Raw genomic sequence first — 18,702 nt, 5'->3', positions numbered from 1 at the left:
TCAATTGATCCTTTCTCGTTGCTAGCCCTTCCTTGAGTATATTGGTGGATTTTTGTGATCTAAAAAAACCAAACTAACTAGCAATTCTGCCATATCCAATTGGTACCTTGCCTGAGAAACAGGCCCAGGCACATGTGGGGGGGGTCAGAACCCCAAAAAACTCATTTGGCTTTGCACATCAATAAAATGGAAAGCTTTGGAGTGTGTTTTTTGAAGTGTTGCTACCACCATTGTAACATTATCCAGCAAAATTTAAAGTCTCTTTTCATCCTCTATATATATCCGTATAAAGCATAACCCCAAACATTCCCACCCCCCATTTCAGCATTAAGACTGTCCCCATTACCTGGGCTCCTTGCCGCTAAATCTTACAATGTTCCTCAGACACAACGGGTCTTGCTCAAGTCTCCCATCGCACAATTTCTGACTGTAGATAAGGCCTCCTGGGGCCAGTACTCCATACACGGGACGTGAAGGCTGAAGATGGCACATGAGAAAGTAGCACCCTCTGGGTTCAGCCAGGTCAGTTCTGGCTGGGGACGACAAGCAGTTTCTGAAACTGTACCCAACAGTTCCCAGTGCACTTACACCTGCAGACGGCGAACAGAATTTGGAAGCCGGGGTTGCCACAGGACCATTACACCTTCACCAACGAGCACAGGGAGCCCGCAGCAAGTGTGTGGGGATCATTCACAGGGGAAAGATGGTGCACAGAGGACAAGGAGGCAGCAAACCCAGGGAATAAGGTGCAGGGAAGCAGCACTGGATGGAGAACAGATCACAAGAGCGGCTTTCAAAAACAAGCAGAGTGTGAACAGTGTAAATGCTCTAAAGCTGGGGCGGCGATGACAGGCAGGCTGTGGTAGCAAAAAAGAAAAACATTCATTTTATTTAAGGTTTGGTGTATCTAGCCTGAGCTAGATGGGAAAATGAGAAAGGAGACGAGAAAGAGTAAGGGGGAAAGAGGTGCAGTATTTCAGACAAGATGTAAACTGAGTCTAGCAGAACTTTTTCTTTCTTTTAATTTTATGTTCAGTCCACTTTGACTCTAAAGAACAGAGCTATTAATACACTTCAGAAATTTAGTACAGGAACTAGTCCATGGTTAACTTTGCAGCATGTAATTGGGTGTAAGTATGACACTGCTTATCACCTTTACTTTGTCATTAGCTATAAACAGAAATATTTTAGTCTATTCCTTGAGAACCTCCCTTATTACAGCTTCTTAAAATACTCTTATAATACTGAATCAATTTGGTAAAACAGCTTTATTTTTGGCTCACTTTCTTTGACATCCAGATCCCACATCTGTGTTAATATACACGGCAATTATGTTCTAACTAGAAATGCCACAATATTTTACTTTATTCATTACTACATAAATATATAGATTTATGTGCATGGCTCATAAGTAGTAAATATTACCATTATCTGTCACCATAAAACAGTAAAAGCCTGGCTCATGAAGCACCATTTTCTTGCCTTTCTCCTCTTACACTACAGTGAGGGGTAAAAATCAGAAATGTTTCTTTGAGAATTATTATGGCCTTTACAACATGACTGACACCTCAAAGTAAGAGAGCCTTTGCCGCAAGAAACTTAAGGTGTAAATGTCAGCCCAACTCCATTGGGTAAAAGCAAACATCATTCTCATCATGATTAACAAGGAACTAGCACATTGTTTCAGAAAGCATTTCTGGAAACAGAACAACAGGAAAAATCCCACTGAGATGACAACCAGAGACTTTTAAAAAGTTGTGCCTGGAGAATCCTGCTTGGACCTAGAGCAGCAATGGCAGAAACACAACAAAAGTGGCAAGACAGCCTAAAGGTAGGGAAAAAAACCCCCGCAAAAACCCATGCAGAATAATCGGCATCCCAGAGACCACCATCATTAATCCATGATTACAAATATTTTTTCCTGCCTCACTGAAGAAAAAACACATTAAGAATTTAAATAACTTAAGCAAAACATTCAGCATAGCCTGTGAAGCTGATGCTGCCAAAACAGTGGATTACATGTGGCAAACCATTTTGTAAGATGCTGTTGTAAAGTGATGTGTTTATTAAGTTATGTTGTATCTCTGTATAATATACAGTATTTTAGTAATTACAAGTGTCTAGAAACTAAAGAGGGTCATATGGGCACTTGGGTCAGTGAACATCACAGTGTATATCAGCTTAAGTCCTCGAGCTACTCAGTATTTCCACCTATATCTAAAATCCACACCAGTTCAGCCTTTAGGTCTGGAACAATTATATCAGCATAAAGTGTTTTAAAGGTGAGACTTCATTACATTTTTAGCTGATATTTTACTTCTGTTGAAGCAGACAGTGTTGTCTTCCCCCCTCCTCCCAGGTGTATGCTCCATCTACTCCATTTGGCATTTCTCTAACCATTCAGTGGCCAGGTTCAGTCCATAAAGGGCAAAAACCAAAGGGCGAGAGGGAGAAGAGAAGGGAGAAGTTTGACTTTTTTGGTAGGGAGGCTGTCAATTTAGCAAGTTGAATCATCCAGGTGAAGGGCAAGAACAAGACAGGCATCAGAGCTGGCAGAAGATCACTTAGCCAAGAATTGGAGGAGCAGGACTAATCCCTTCAACAGCAGCAAGCCATAAGAACAGCCCAACCGTAAAGTGAAAGTACCTCCTTAACGATTCCTGGCTACTTCTTGCAGTGCAAGAGGAGCATTTGGAACACCTTCCTGTCCTTGATAGCCATGTTAACAAAGGGATAGGAGAGAGAAATAAGTTACGTTGTTAGTATCTACATATATTTAAAGTGATATGTCTATTGTGTGTAGCTAAATCTTTCATATAACATCGCATTTTGTTCAAGGAATCAGGCAGTTGTATGTGTTAGAGACTTTAAAAATCCAGTAACAATTTTACAAGCATTAAGTATATTGCTTCTGCCTTCCACTTATCAGTTCCTATAATCCCTGCAGTTTCACTAGTACAAGATGCACAAACTAGCCATTTTTCAGCATCACTGAATCAGCATGCATGAAAATAATGTTAAAAAGTTTCAGGTGATAGCAGTCTGTATCACCTTCATGTGGTTAACTAATAAAGAAGACAAGTACTGCTTCACCAGATGAGTCTTTCTAAAGATCAGGCACATAATACTGCATACAAATGTTTTAGTTACTGATAACCTAAAACCAGCTTCTAAATACTCAGAATGTGGATGTAAAACTGCAAGTCTTCCTCACTAATGTTAAACTACTTATGTGTTGGAATTATTAGGAATGTTACACATTTCTTGGAGATTTTAGCAACAACTTATTTCCAGTGATAATAAAGTAAGTTTGATTATTATGTGTCCAATACAAAGAAATTAATTACAGTAGTGAGGCAATGTTAGAGATTATCTTCTCAGTACAAGCAGCAAAAATCAAATTTGGAACAAAGCTGACATCCGAAATACTTGAATCTTGTAACTGTTCCATCTTCCTTACTACTTGTAATGATTGCAAAAGAAGAAGGTTAAATGTTAACAAGTGTAAGACATTTTGACACTTCTAAAATTGCCAAATACAGGGGAAGAATACGGAAGTCAGTAACAAACCTGGTAACTCATATAAATCAAGCAGTTTAAAACATCAGCTCTTTTATCAGTGGAAGGAGTTGTTAGTGTCTCTGAACAACAGAATGGTAGTAAAGAGGCATGCTGTTACCTGACAGAGAAAGGCAACTTGATGTACGAGTACTCGATTTTGTACTATAGATCACGGCAGCCCAAAGATCAGCTGTATTTGTGACAATTATTAATCTGTAAAAGATTTTAATAAAATCAACAATCTGCAAAGTCTCAGCTACATTCACAGTAGTTTAGATTAGTTCCATTTTTAAGCGAATCACACCTGGCCTCGCAATGATACACAGCTCATATCCATAGTGCTGCTTGACAAATTTAAAAAAACCTTAAAACATTGCAATTTAAAAAATTGCAAATTCATTTTTTAAATTGAAAAAGCAAGAAAAAGAATTCTTATAAGAAGAGGTGCAGGGAGATAGGCTGAAACTGGCTGAGAAAGTGCACGGCTCTAAGACTACTCGCCCTGCAGGTAGTCACCTTTCACCCAACACGTGCAGAGGAAGCTCTCTGCTACTGTCTCATCTCTGGAGAGTTGAGGTCCTTGTATAGCAATTCAATATTTACATCATTTTCTCCCTGTTTCCCTTGCATACTCGGTCACTACATCTGGATGAACTTTTTCTTCTCTCCAGAAACATGGTTTTGGCAGGGCAAAGCAGATGTCTGCAAAAGAGAAAATCTCGGCATTCAGCAGCAGTTGCCTAGATACAACCTCCTAAATGGCAGAAGTCTAGACTCAATTTTTCCAGCACAGAAAATTAATGCCTATTGTTTCAAGCGCTAATCCTACTGCAAGTTCACCGATTTCTACATTGACTATTATTGAGTTCTACTAGCATAAATGTAAGTAACATTTACTGACAGACGTACTGAAAAAAATTACAAAGTAGGGGACTGACAAGTATAACATTTTTTTTTTTTATTATAAAAGAATGATTCAGAGCATAACATTGTTTAAGTTCCTAAAACATTTCAAGAAATGTGAAGCATTGAAGAGCTTCTGTCTTAGTATAACAAGGGTGTTGGTTACTCAGGGTTCTAGCAGGTGCTAAATCTTAAGTGAAGCTGAAATTAATTTGACTAACAAGATCCAAGGATTTCCAGTGACGGAACTGCCTCAAAACAGACTGGAGGGCTCCCAGATTTTTCTAGGGCTACTCAGTATCTTAATCCAAGACCCTGAAGTGCATACAGCCCTAATTTCACTCTACAGCATACACCCTAAAAGTTCTGAAGTCATGGATGCAAGTTGCTATGGTCACAGAAGGATCTCAAAAATGCTGGAGAAGAGTCCTAGAAGCCACTGAACCTGCAAGTCTTAGATCCCTAGAAACCTAGTAGCTGCAGCAGATAATCAGCCTTTGCTTCAAGTGTGATGTCTCACTGAGGAAAGTTTAGGCTTTATAATACTGTGCAAGTACACCAAGCACAATGTATTTACTTCCCAGTAAATCTGTCTGGAAGCTTACCAAGAAGTTCTATGCATACAAGGTGGCTGGATAGCTACTCCCAACATAGGAAGAAAATCTCTGTACCTTTCTTTAGCTGTGGAGGAATGTGTCATATGTTGTTTCAAATCACCTTGAAAAACGCTCTGATTTACAGAATTCCCTTCTTTAGAAAATGAGGAAGCTGCTGTGGACTTAAAAAGGAAGGGTGTTAAGGGGTGTATTCCTTCAGATCAGCAAAAAATGCAAATTTTCAACTGGCTCAAAACTTGCAAAAGCTGGTATCAGAAATGAAATGTGGAATCCCTTTTTTTAGGGCAACCTATTCAGAAGACCTATGTAAAGCTTACAGATCACAGCCTATATAAACCAACAGTCTACATTCCTGTGAAAAAAAGTTCTTATATTTCAACATCTGATACTTCGCTTTGCAAAGGGAACTACTTGAATCGTTTCCAGGTATCCATAAGAAAACTGCAAATAAATGTCAATATTGATCTGTTAGTAAGAGTATTTGTATTCTAGAGACTTCAATTTTACTGAGTAACTCCAGTCACTTGATAGTGGTAACGGGTGGTGATTTGGCAATTCTTCCATTGCCACAGCTGAGAACACATCCCTTGGACCAAAATGTACTGCAGACTTACTCAAACAAGGTATATTACCTGGAGGAAAAAAGCTATTTAGAGTTCACCCATAGCAACGCGGAAGTGCTTGTTGTTACCATTCTCATTCTCTTTTTGTAATTAAAAGAGCAATTCAAAGTACACCCACCTCCGTGTAACAAGAGGGCACCACAAACGCCTTCATTTTTAAGAACTGTCATGAGTGAAGGGCCACCTATGAGAAAAAGGTCATCTACTATTAACTGTATATTCTGAAGTAACTACACTCCAAAGAAGATGAGGTTTAGCTACATGTAACAGAGGAATTTGAAAAAAAAAAAACAAAACACTTTCTAAAGAACAAAGTGGACTTAAACTGCAGCAAGAGATTTAGGTCAAGAATTTTTTTTTCCTAAGGTCTAACAGTAAGCATAGCAAAGCAGTGATGCAGACCGACCAGAGAAGTTGTGCACTTTCTGCCTTCAGAGTTTAAAGAACAGGTTAGACACACCTCTAACCAAAATGGTTAAGGTTTACCAGAATTTGCTTGAGAACTGGGAAATGAAGGTGACCTCTGGTCTGTTTTCTATAAACATCAACAGGAAAATATATCTTTCTCTCTTGGGAAAAAGAAAGAAAAAGCCCTCACACTTTGAAACACTTGTTCACAAAAAATGTACCCAAATTACCTTAAAGTCAATACCTGAAGTTAACGTTCAGACAACAAAGCACAGCATGCTGAAGAGTATTTTGTTGGCACAGCACTGTAGCTATTTACCAGCTGAGGATTGTCAATGCTTTAAAGCAGCAGCAAGGTTGGTGTCCCACCACATGCAGCAAATCACCAGTGCCTGTCAGGTGCAGCTGCCAAGAAACCTCTCTTGCTTCAGAAAAGAGCAGACTAGTCCAGCATGACTTCGGCTGCACAACTGAAATCTTCAAAGGATGCTGATGCTGTAAGAGGTAAGCCCAGGGCATTAAGGAACTAAAGGGGATGGGGTCAGCCCAAAGGATACTGGAGCACCATTCCACGGAATACAGATAGTCAGAAATTTTACAGTAGACATTTTTTTCATCAAAGAAAGCCAGTTCCAACATGTGTCACTTTTGATGACTCCTCTAACAAATCTCTTTCTAGATCCCACTAGCTCGCTTTATCTAGCTCTTTGGCAAGCCATCAGTGTCAATCATCCTAAACGACCCTGACATGTAGCCTATCCTAGGGCTAGAGGCTTCAGGCTTTCAGTCTCACTGGCTTCCAGGGATGATCAGTACTCATCCTGGGAAAACCAGCTTCCACAGCAGTCTGCATGCAATTGCTAAGCTCTGACACCTCCATACCTGTTGAGCGGAAGTGAAAATATATCACATTTACCTCACAAGCTATACTGATTTTGACCAGACCCGTTTGTAAAATACCTCCCCAAAGTAATTCTGCCAACAACTCTCCCCTTACCAACAATTTTAAGGGCTATTTATGCATGAAAACAACTTAAAGAAACCTACTGAAACTCCCTCAACGCTCCTCCGTCCAATACTGCTCCTGCCGCAAAATATCCCTTCCCTCCAATTTCTCGTGTACTCCACCCAGCATCCCCAGGCCCCCTCACGTTTGCTACCTCACAGCCTGCCGCCTGTTAAAGAACTCTGTGCATGCCCGTTCCGTAATTCCTGCCAGAACAAAAGAGAAGGCAGCAGATTTTTTCCTTCCCTTTCCCACAGCACTGAAAGTAAGGACTTCGACCTAGCAAGCCAACTAATCATGAGCATAGAAATAGTACCACCTTAGTATGCCAGACCTCCATCCCCTCTGTCTGACAGGAAACCAGCCAAAGGGTGCAGGAGTGACAGGGAGGAGACAGGGGTTATCTAGGGAACAGGACATTCACATGGAGACAGTGCAATTATGCACGTCTCATTTCCTTATGAAACTAGGCTAAAACTCATAAAACATGCAGAACTCTTCAGTAATAGGAGTGCTATTTTGAGATAACTTTTTTTTTTTTTTTGAGATATTTAAGCCAATCCACATTTAATTCACATTTTCCCCATGGAAGAAAAGTTCTTTGCTTTTCCTTTGCCACCTGCATGCAGAACTAATCAAAAAGAATATAGATTTTAAACATTACATGCTGTAAGCTTTGAAGGGGGAAAAACAAAGCAACATAATCCTCTTCCAAATTCAGTTTGTTGATCATGGGAAAGTTCAGTAAACTCAGAAAATTACAACAAAGGTATATCATGCAATAAAAATGACATTTTTTAAGGCGAAGCAGGAACTCACCAAACTCCTTTTGTTAACCATCCTGAAGAGACCAAACGCGCGCACATGTGTGTGCAGATGCACTGTCGAGATTTTCAAAGCTCAAGAGACTCAGATTAGGTAATTCAAAATAAAATTCTTACACTAAAAGAAAAACACAAGCTAAAGAAATTCTCTAAAGCTTCATTATTGTGGCATATAATTCCTCAGCAAGGCAGGAACCTTGTCACTGGTTCTAGCAAGCTAATTGTGGACTAACAGAATAATTTATAATAGATTATAATTCTCTACAGTTAGATTACTGCAGTCCACTGATTAATTTTACCAAGGCCCATTAAGTAGAAAATAGCATGCCAAATCCCACTGCTTCAGGAAAATCAGTCTCTCCCCTTATCCTCTGTGTGGATAAGAACTGCACTAGCAGGCTGCAGCTGCTCCCCAAGAGACCAGGAAGGTAAGAAATACAGCAGATGTTGCATGACCAAGACCTGGGAAAAACTATCTTCAAATACAATCTTAACCACATTCACAACTTACACAGCCCCTTCTACACAGACCAGGATTACAGGAGATGGGACAGTTTGCCAAATTATTTAAAAGAAAATTTGTTCACCTCAGCAAAACTCTGAACTTTAGGTTGTCTCAGTCTCTGGAATGGAATAAGGTCTAACAGATACAGACTTCAGCCTCATCCCTACCTAACACAATCAAATCCTTTTAAGAAGCCTTGCTCACTGTAAAACACTGGGAAAACCATTTCTTGAGATGGACTAGTGGATTTATATACCTGTTTGCAGAGAAAGACACAATTCTTATCTTTTTTTCTAGTGTTTTAACAGAATTACTTATTATCTAAGCATAGAATTAGACAAATTATCTGGAGTAAACTAGGGTATGAAATTGCAGGGCCGTAAATACTGCAGATTGGTGCTGTCATGCTGTAACATACTGTAATAAACATAAGGTAACTTACAATGAATCAAAGGGATTTTTTTGTAAGATGCTTATAAAACAGAAAATTAATGTAGAACATTAAAAATGGTAATCTACAAATAGTCATATGAGCTGTTATTCCTGCAGGGCAGAGGTGCCTTTTAATAACATGTTAAATCACAATATACAGAAATACTTCCACGTGCATTCACTTAACTTTGAAGTTTTGCCACAATTTTTAGTCAGAACGCTATCAGGTTTTGTTTTACTTCATTTACATATTGTATTTGCCAGTGGACATTACCTGATCAAAGAATCATTTCTGGACTTCTCCAACCAATTTCATTGCTCCATTAGAGAAAAATCTAAGAATTCACAAGAATTAAAAAAAAAGTCAGCAACTGCCTTCTGTCAAAACACTAGAATTATTTTAAAAATCTGAAATTGAGTTTGGAGTATCAATATGCCTACAGTAAAGTTCTACTAATGTAATCTGAAAACTCACATTCCATGGAGTGTAAGAAGTTATTCATAAACCTCATTTTTAGTAAAATTTTAATAAAAATGATGCTTTGCATTTTCACATTCTGAAGAGCTAAAAATACAACAGAAACTTATTTACATTTTATAACAACAGAAATGTACAAATTACTATACAAAATGCAGTACCATCTCAAGAAAAACAAGTTTTTGAAAGTTCTAGGAGTTAGGACATTAAACGTGTATTTTCTGAAGAGGTAACACTTTAAAGACTAAGTATCAATAACTGAACAGTGGTTTTCTTCACTGAGTTAATAAAAAACGCTTCCATGACAATTATGACTATCATTACTTTTCATTTGGGCTGATACAAATATAAACTCATAATAAAAGTTACTGAATTTATAACAAATCAAATTCAATATATATTCTCTCCCTTGAGGTTTTTGCCACAGAACTTTTCAAAATGAGAAAAGTAGTATAGAAACTTCTTCTTAAGGAAATAAGCCTGGCAAGAGATGAGTAAGTTACACTTTTACAAAAACCTTGTATTTGTAAACACTCAAGCACTGCAGATGTCTAAAGTTATTCTAAAATTATAGCATACAGTGATTGCCGTATGTATCTGATACAGATGTTTTAGCGTGGAAATAGTTCAGCACAAGCTGAACCCATGGAATGCTAAATTTCAATTCACATTTCTATTTGAATAATGCAAGCACATTCTGATATGCAAAAGGAAATCTGACACGTTTTTACTTTTAAAAGTATGGGACATCATACTATATAGATGAAAAATTTAAAAGATCAGCTCAGTCAGACCCTTAACTACTGTTCAAGTCAATTGGGAGATAGTCACATCAATGTGTTTGGGTGCCTGAATTGTAAAAAGATGTTGATTCACAAGTTTCATGTATGGATGAATCCGATTCTACTAGTATTTCAGATTGGGTGATCACTGTGATACCTGGAGTATAACTTAAGTCATATCTTGGGTGTATTTCTGATAAAGCAGGTAAGAAGCTAATGCATTTTATTTAATGTAGTGAAGACTAATGCAAGCCCCCTACGTTATAGCGTGACCTTTAAAAAGCTGATAGCTATTTATTGATTTGAAAGCCAACCCAAAGAACAGATATCAGGTCACAAAGTAATCTGACATCAATAAATCTACAGTAGTTGTACTGGAGAAGTGACAGGAAAGTGCTTTGAATTGAACACTGACAGCTTTTACCAATGTAATGCTTCAGGATCGTACAGTTACTCTTAAAAGGGGACTGTGTAAAAGTTTTAATCCTATTTCTAATCGAGGGTAAAAAAACCCACAACAATCAGTTCAAAGTAATATGAAGAAACACTATTAAAGTGCCCAAACTGATTTCACATTCATTTGAACCCATGTCTCTGAAAAGGTGAAATATCTTGGTCTGGAATACGTATGTTCCACTAATCTAATGTTTAAAACTTCGTTACTTTAACCCATGAGTATACTGTATGATTAGTAGAAAATCTTTAGCAGACACAAAAAAAATGAAAGATGAAACTGCAGCAAGAGAGCATGGCAAACCTGAGAGATCTATTAGTGCATAAATCTGCTTAAAAACTAAAAAGATAGAAAGAGAGAGCTAACGAACTACAATAAAAGTTATGTCTTTAAAGCAGTAAGTTATAACAGGGTGGGAAATGTTTAATATGCACATATGCCTGCAAAGGGGTCACTATCTTTCTGAAAATAAAGAGCTGGTATTTTTCACAGCATCAGATTTATGGTAAAAAAGCCATAAATTGTATTTTTTAATATTATGCTTTTCCCACCCTGGCAGAGAATAAACATGAATTTAGAAGCACAGTAGAAGTGAAAAACAAAGAAGAGGAGAGATAGAAAGCAGCAGAGAAAGACAGAAAAGGTGAATACAGAGCTACAGAAGTGTTTATTGAGCATGCTACAGAGGTAAGCAGAGTACACACAAAATGAAATTAAACAACCATCAAACCTCCCAACTTTGTTAGAAAATTAATTTTTAATTGTGCCACTTTCAAACTATACTGAATTTTACAATTCTAAAGATGTAAAAACTCAACTAATAGAAAATATACATGACCATTTTTTTTTCTACATAGATAACAGAATCTATGAATCTTGAAACTAAGTACATCAATTTCAAAAAGTATTGGTCATTTAAACAGAATCAAGGTAACAGTTCAGACTGACAGAGAACTGCTTTCAAATTAACTGGATCTGTAGATTCTGAGCCATGTTTATAGTAAAGTCAGATCAATTTCTAAATACAAAATATTTTGAAGAGATTTATTAAAACTGAATATTACAATGCAAGGTAAATTAAGACTAAAGGCACATAAACTTTGGTCCCACCTGGTTGTCAGTTTTAGAAAACTGCCACAAAATTTCCTGCAAGCATTTGCAGCAAACTTTCTTCATCATTGAAAAATACATGCACCATTTCCTGAACTAGCTTGACCAGTCTGTACATGCTCAGAAATCCACAACCATATTCCATATCTTAATTACAAACTAAAGATGGCAATATATATTGAAATGCACATAAGTCATGTCAACTTCAAAAACATCTACGAAAAATATTCAGCCACAAACAAGACATTACTTAGTGCTGACATTTATATGATACATCCCACAAGAGTGTGTACAAAAAGGTTAAGATTCCACAATGCTTTTCACGTAGGGCTCAAAGTCACAGAAGTCACTTTTTGTCCTTTAAGAAATTAATATTCTGTACCTTGTTAATTTTAACTAATGCCTACATTCATAACTGAATCTAGACCAGAACCATGAAATACAAAAGGCCTTTTTAAAAAAAGAGCACAAAGCAAAAAGTAGCAGAAATCAAATAACGTCATTTTACTCTTTCAGTGTAATGCATCTTATCCAATTAAAAAGAAAAATAAGTGACAAGCCAGCAGATAAAGAAATCTATCAAGCAGGAGAAACAAAAGCTTAACCTTTTTACACACCCCTGCCTAAACATATTTAAATTATCATGTAACAATGTGCCCCAGACAACCAAATTTGCTTTTTACTAGTTATGCAACTCCAGCAGTACTAGTTTTCCTTTTTAAGGCACGTACGTCAACTAAGTTGAAAAACTGTGGTATTAACTTGAAATCTTTTAAACAAAATGATGGTTTATCTAAACAACAGTTGAACAACAGCAGTTAGTATCACTGCTTTTTAAATTTTTTTTTTTTTTTTTTTAACAACCAAGGAATGATAACAGCATGAAAAAAAATAAAAAACCAACAGAAGACAAACTTCTGGTCCCCACTTTCCTGAACAGTCAATAGGTGACAACACCAAACAATGCAATACACCCTCATTTTCAATCTGCCTTTTTAAATAGTTGACTTAGAGAAAGAAACTCTCAGATGGTGATTTTCTCCCAGATTGTAATTGTGAAGATCAATCAAAGCCTGAATAGCTTCTTCTACTGTTGACATCTGAAGAAGTGCCATCTTGTGATCTCTTCTGAAACAAAATAATGGCATTAGGAACTCGAACACTACAGGGGTTGCTCCTAATGTTTGCTATCCTCTATGCACTTTTCTCTAAGACGTGCCGCAAAAACGCACTTAGGCAGTCTTTTGTTAGAGCTATGTACAGAAAAGTTACTTACTGAAAAAATTTAAATGCTTTCACAGTGCCTCCAGTGTTAGCAAACAATGTGCGTAGATCCTCTTCTGCTACTGATGGTCTACAGACAGAAAGAAAATAAGCATAAGCAAGAAATTATTAGTCAATTCAGTGTGTTGTGCTTCACATTAATACTACTGGCTTACTGACAGCCAACACTTACGGAATATTGGACAGATGAAGTGTTGCAGAAGGAGGGAATATATTTTGAAAGTTTTTTGATCCAGGTTTCTTGAAGCGATGCAGAGGTGAATTACCAAAATCTTTAGTCAGCCCTTGGTCATCAAGTCCCTCTCGAGGTAGTTGTACTGTCTGATGTTTAGAAAGGGTAACCCGAATAATCTTTCCATACATTTTTTGTCCATTAAGATGGCTCATGGCTGAAAAAGACAAGAAGTTTACTCAATTCAGTGTTACTTTTCAATAGCTTGTCGTACATCACACAAGCAAACAAGAAAAATACCCAAGCAAATCAAAGGGTCAATGTGCTAAGACTGAAATCAAAAACTAGGTCTGCAGAATCTCCATGAGTATTTAATTTTCTTTAAAGACTATCACATGTGATTCAGCTGTTGAATTCATTTAGGATATTGTGCAGACCTTCTGGAATACAAGTGCACACAATAAGACTTTGGATCTTGTGGGTAACCAGGATACAAGACAAACTGACAAACGTAAACATGCTTAGTTCACCTGATTTTACACAGCATAATTTCAAGTACTTAGACTAACGGGAATATAAACACAAAACTAATCTTACCCAGCTGTGACTGGTTTCCATCAGCCATCTGTATAAGAGCACTGTCTTTCTTATTGTATAAAATCTTCACGCGCTGCACATCACCATAAACACCTTTTCAAAGTCAAAGGTAACCCAAAAGAAAAAGTTCATTTTAAAGCCAGTCACCTAAGTAACGTATTTTGACATATCAATGGAACATTCAGACAGCAACAAGATCACTCACTCAAACTCAACACTCTCACAAATGAATAAAGGAGATAAAGATTTTGAATAGTGAATTTTGAAAAGAATAATTTCTGATAAACCCTCAAAGCTATGTGAATGATATTAAATTAAAGACCATGCAAAATATATTAGCATGCATTAAAAGAAAATCTGTGTCTATGGAGAGTTTTAAACAGCAAAAGAAAAATAGCAAAAGATTTACTATTCAACTTTAAGCCAAAGTGCTAGCTACAAATAAGAATTAAGGTGAAACAAAAAAAAACCAACCAAAACCAAAAAACAAAACCAAAAACCAAAACAAAATCAAATCAATAATAAAAGTATAGTGCTAACAATAACATACCGAAGAGGGTAAACAGACTTTGGGGCGTAACCATCTTTAGAAGGAGAGAAGAGCAAGCAGCGTAAGACAAGAAGAGAGAAGAGTCGAGGAAGAGCGGAGATGAACAGATCATCCATAACGAAGGGTGGTTCCCGCAGAATGGTGAGGTGGTCATGGATCATGGTTTCAAGGCGGTTAATTGGGGCAAGTTGGTCCGAGGAACATTTTGTTCAAGCACAGAAGCATGAACATAGGGAATGAAGACAGGGAACGTAGACAAAGACGAGGAGAAGGGTAAGACAGGGAAGGGCATGGGAATTTGGGTAAAGACAAGGAAAGGGAAATTGAACACAAAGGGAAAGGGATGAAATGGGGAAGGGAATACAGCAATGCAGAAGAAAAAAAATAAGGAAGTGGGGAACAAAAAAAAATAAAATATAGGTCAGTACATAGGAAATGCAGGAATTTGGTCAGAAAATGGTTGGTTTATGTACTGTACAAGAAAAACTGAGTAAAATGTAGTCACCCAAGACAAATATGGGTAAAGTACATTCATATCAAGAGTAAACTACAGCATTTCATCTCAACATGAAAATAAATAAAAAAAGCATGCAATAGAAATTTTAAACTTCGAACTTTAACTGCGTAAGCATGGCTGGTTATGAAATGCAGGCAAAAAATCTTTCAAAATGGCACTCTGATCTAAAACATTTTAACATGCAAGACTGTGGATGACAAAATAGTACCAGATGATAAAAAAAGCTTAATGATTTACAGTGACAGAGGCCAGTTAAAAATGGAACAGCTAGACTGATACAAACTTCCCACATTTCATACCAGCTTTCACAGCCATCAAAGTAAATGTAAAGGACAGTAAAAATGCAAAACTAAATAAACCCCTTTAGATTTCAGAGTTAGCAAGAAAGATACAGTTAAGGTGAAAATGCTTTGCCACCATTTTTTTTATTATTATTTTTTAAAGACAAATGAGTAACTGCAAAGAAAAAAAATTACTAAGAGAGACTGGAAGAGTGCCTCGTCAAGATCTTTGGGAGAACCTTCAAAGAAAAATGTGTTAGAGTAGTTCACATAAATTAAGACCTTAAAATGTGAGATACAAGCATGAAATGAAACAGCAAACAATTAGAAGAAACAAAACAGAAATACTAGTTTATGTGATTATAATTGCAAAAGAAAGCATAGTTGCTATTTTGTAAAAATAAAGCTTTCAATTCAAATGTCAAACATGCAGTAGTTACCACATTTTTCTTAGAAAAAATAGGTAGCCGACTATCAAAGGACATTTTAAGTTGTCAGCTACCTGGGAAAACAAAAGTATTTAACAATAATGGCTTTAAAATTAACTTTGGGGGATTATTAAAAAACAGCAAAAATATTTTGAGCTTAAAATCCAAATGTAAGAGGCCAAATGCAAAGAAATTATAAAATACTGACAAATGAAGTGTGACTAAAGAGGAAAAAAAAAAAAAAGCAAAATTGTTTCACTGACCTCTTCATTTAAATTGCTAACCAGGAGGACTGTATTGCCACCAGCTGAAACTCCAGGCATTCCCACACGGCCAGCAGCAGCAGCTGCAGCTGCAGCAGCAGCATTTGGAATAGCCAAAGGACTCAGAGCTCCTGGAACAGCTGCAACAGGAAGCCCTAATTTTAAAATAAAGCATATTTTACGAAACACACACAAGTCATTTAAAAAAAGTACCTATATCAGTACAAGTGTTGCATACAACACTCTACAAAGCAGACCATTCCACTGTTAAAGTCGTCCAAATGGTTGTGAAATGCATTGTTAAATTAACTAAGGAAGAGAAATGTGAAATTTTTTTTTTTTGACTCAGACCAAGTCCTCAAAGAAGTGATGAGGTGTAAAAAGTACTTTCTTTTCAAATAAACATTCTTGTGCACCAAAACTGTTTCCACTGGACTCCAAAATGCTTGAAGTGTCTAGTTTATCAAAATGGTCTAAAGTAAATGTTGATCAGTAAGAATAAACACTAATTGTGCTCTCTGCATCATTACATCCTTATTTTCCATCACCCTTTGAGAGGCATTCCTCACTTCAACTTGATGCTTCAGACTAAATATACAACACCAGAGTTGGTCATGTGAAAAGGCCTACGTATCTCTCAGAGCCTTAGCATAAATGAGGTGAAGAGGCAACCTTCTAAATTCAAGACAGCACCACTGATTATGCTCTGTGGCTTTTGTAATCCAATTCCTTGAAGAAGCATGTTACCATCAGCTAAATCTTCAGCTGTGCTTTTATTTTTCTTCTTCCAAGGAAACTCAGGTCCTGTAGAGACCTGCTGGTTTTGCCTGGTCAAGTCACTGGGGTACTAGGCAAGTGTACGACTCCCAGGATCTGTGAAAGGTTCTTGTGATACCTATGCACTATACATAGTTTATATAGGAACAGTTTTATTGTATTTGATCAAAGTTTTATTTGCACATTTTACAGAGTTCAGTAAAAGGACACTGATATAGCAAAATGTGTAAAAAAAACAATAAAGAAATATAACTTCAGTACTTTGTTTTCTTTTACGGCAATTGGGTTCTCAGATTTCAGTATTTTGGCAAAAGTTCTAATGTTTATATGATCATGCTAAGCTAACACAACTTTTGACCAGTCTTCCAGTATGCCAGGTAGACAGTCTAAATATAACCTTTATACTATGTACCTAAGACTACCTTCCTTCCCACATTAGGTTTTATTTTAAAGGAAATATAAGATAAAATAAATTCTTCAGTTTCAGCCAATGCCCAAATACTAAGCAGATAATAGTAAATATATTCAACCATTAATTTAAAAAAAGAATAATCCCAGATTTAGTATCAAAAGGGAACACACAGGGGGACAGAAGAGGGGAAGGTTGTTTTTTTTTTTTAAATTTCCTAGAAAAGATTTCTATCTTCATCCCAACTCTTTATTTATGTTTTGTTACAGAAAATTGTGAAAAACAACTAATTTAAAAATAAAAAAAAAAAAAAAAAGAGAGAGAGAGAGAGAACGATTTGGTTGGGCCGGACAAATGACCCCTCAAAGGGAACAGGGCATCCATCACTGCTTTGTGACAGTGCTTAACAGTATTACTGATCAAGCACTGAAAAATATTTTCTGGTCATTTCCTGTCAAAGTACATACAGAAGAAAAAACAGTAAGTGTTCCAAGAAAGGAAATTAAGAGATATGGAATGCTTTCCGATAAAGTTTAAAAGATTAAAAATGTTAGTATTTAAGGGTCACACCAGAGGAATAGAAAGTTCTGAGGAATGACAATTCTAGTCATCTCTCATGCCCCAAGAAAAAGGGAAAATCTACTTGAATCAAAAGGCAACAAATATGATCTTTTATTGCATTATATGTGGTATTTGTGGGACTGACTGTAATACATAAAAAGAAGGAAAAAACCCTATCTTGTCTTTCTCCCTCCCATCCTGCAAGAACACTTAATAGATTTGAGACTGTATTAGATCATCTATGGAAACAACAGCCAGTTACATTAAATAGGCAATAAAGTGACATATAATATGCTTCATCACATAAGCCAAGTGCTAGCTACCTGGGGGTTAGGAAAGCACTCCCCCCAGGTATGCTACTGTATGATCTGTTATGAGGGCTGCGCTAGGTCTTCCATCAGAGAACGCAGAAGTAACACTATCTGTCAGAGAAAGGATATGAAATTAGATGGACCACTGCTAGTCCAAGCACAGCAATTTCATTTCTCAAAATCCATTCTGTGTGGAAGTGTAATACTATATACTTACATATATTAATAGCAAGACAAAAATCTAACATAAATATGATGCATGTTTTGCTCTTGGGTTAAAGCTGAAGAATATAGCTTTACTTTCAAGAAAAAACAATTAATAAAGGATGGAGTTAAAGAAAGTACCTCTGTGGAAGAAGTAAAGAAGTTTATTCCCCAAATCAGACTGTAATACACAGGGAAACCTGTGAATATCAAATTAAACTCCTCAAACAACTTTAAAAAAAAATCCAGTTCTGTTCTAAAAAATCATTTTGGAAATTTACTTTTGAGTGCTTTGTATTGCATATGCTGAATGTCATGTTTATTTACACTCAGTTACTGTAGAAGTCATACAGACAGAAATGTGAAGAATGACAATAAGGTGTGACAGATGTCCACCTGAAGGGAAACAACTTATTTTATACTAGGTCAATAGCAATCATTTAGGTATTAGAAAATGCCAAGATACTAGAGCATTTCAAGTCGTCTAGTGTGTCTAGGCACCTCTCCCTAACCTTAGAAGCTTTAAGCCAATCCAGCATTTTTAGGAATAACGGAATCTAAAGATGACTAGTGAAGTTTTTGTGACTCTTTCCATAGTTGGGCAGAGCCTAGCTGAGTAATTCATACTTTAAAAGGCAAAATTCT

The 18,702-nt window shown here is 36.7% G+C and overlaps 1 protein-coding gene and 1 long non-coding RNA gene across 8 annotated transcripts in view; both read right to left on the bottom strand.

The window, feature by feature from the left end:
* Positions 1-553: 553 nt before the first annotated feature.
* On the bottom strand, positions 554-3,729 carry LOC140654956 (uncharacterized). Its single transcript, XR_012043584.1, has 3 exons — positions 3,680-3,729; positions 2,647-2,709; positions 554-590 (listed from the first exon to the last, which is right to left on the bottom strand). It is a non-coding gene; the product is annotated as an uncharacterized lncRNA (long non-coding RNA).
* Positions 3,730-9,534: 5,805 nt separating this feature from the next.
* The window catches only part of PTBP2 (polypyrimidine tract binding protein 2), a 56,799-nt gene continuing 47,631 nt past the window's right edge, over positions 9,535-18,702 (bottom strand). For 3 of the 7 annotated variants that reach the window (XM_072866978.1, XM_072866982.1, XM_072866981.1), the window contains 6 exons: positions 15,796-15,950; positions 14,307-14,340; positions 13,757-13,849; positions 13,160-13,376; positions 12,980-13,057; positions 9,537-12,831 (listed from right to left, as the gene is read on the bottom strand). In XM_072866978.1, coding sequence (XP_072723079.1) covers positions 12,699-12,831; positions 12,980-13,057; positions 13,160-13,376; positions 13,757-13,849; positions 14,307-14,340; positions 15,796-15,950 — 710 coding nt within the window. In that variant the 3' untranslated portion in view covers positions 9,537-12,698. Of the gene's footprint in view, positions 12,832-12,979; positions 13,058-13,159; positions 13,377-13,756; positions 13,850-14,306; positions 14,341-15,795; positions 15,951-18,702 lie in introns of all 7 variants that reach the window. The other 4 variants (XM_072866976.1, XM_072866979.1, XM_072866980.1 and 1 more) reach the window with 4 other exon arrangements.

The sequence above is a fragment of the Ciconia boyciana genome, chromosome 7, assembly GCF_034638445.1.
Source record: "Ciconia boyciana chromosome 7, ASM3463844v1, whole genome shotgun sequence".
Classification (NCBI taxonomy): Eukaryota; Metazoa; Chordata; class Aves; order Ciconiiformes; family Ciconiidae; genus Ciconia; species Ciconia boyciana.
The sequence above is the reverse complement of the archived record's forward strand: the minus strand, read 5'-3'. Positions and strand labels throughout refer to the sequence as shown.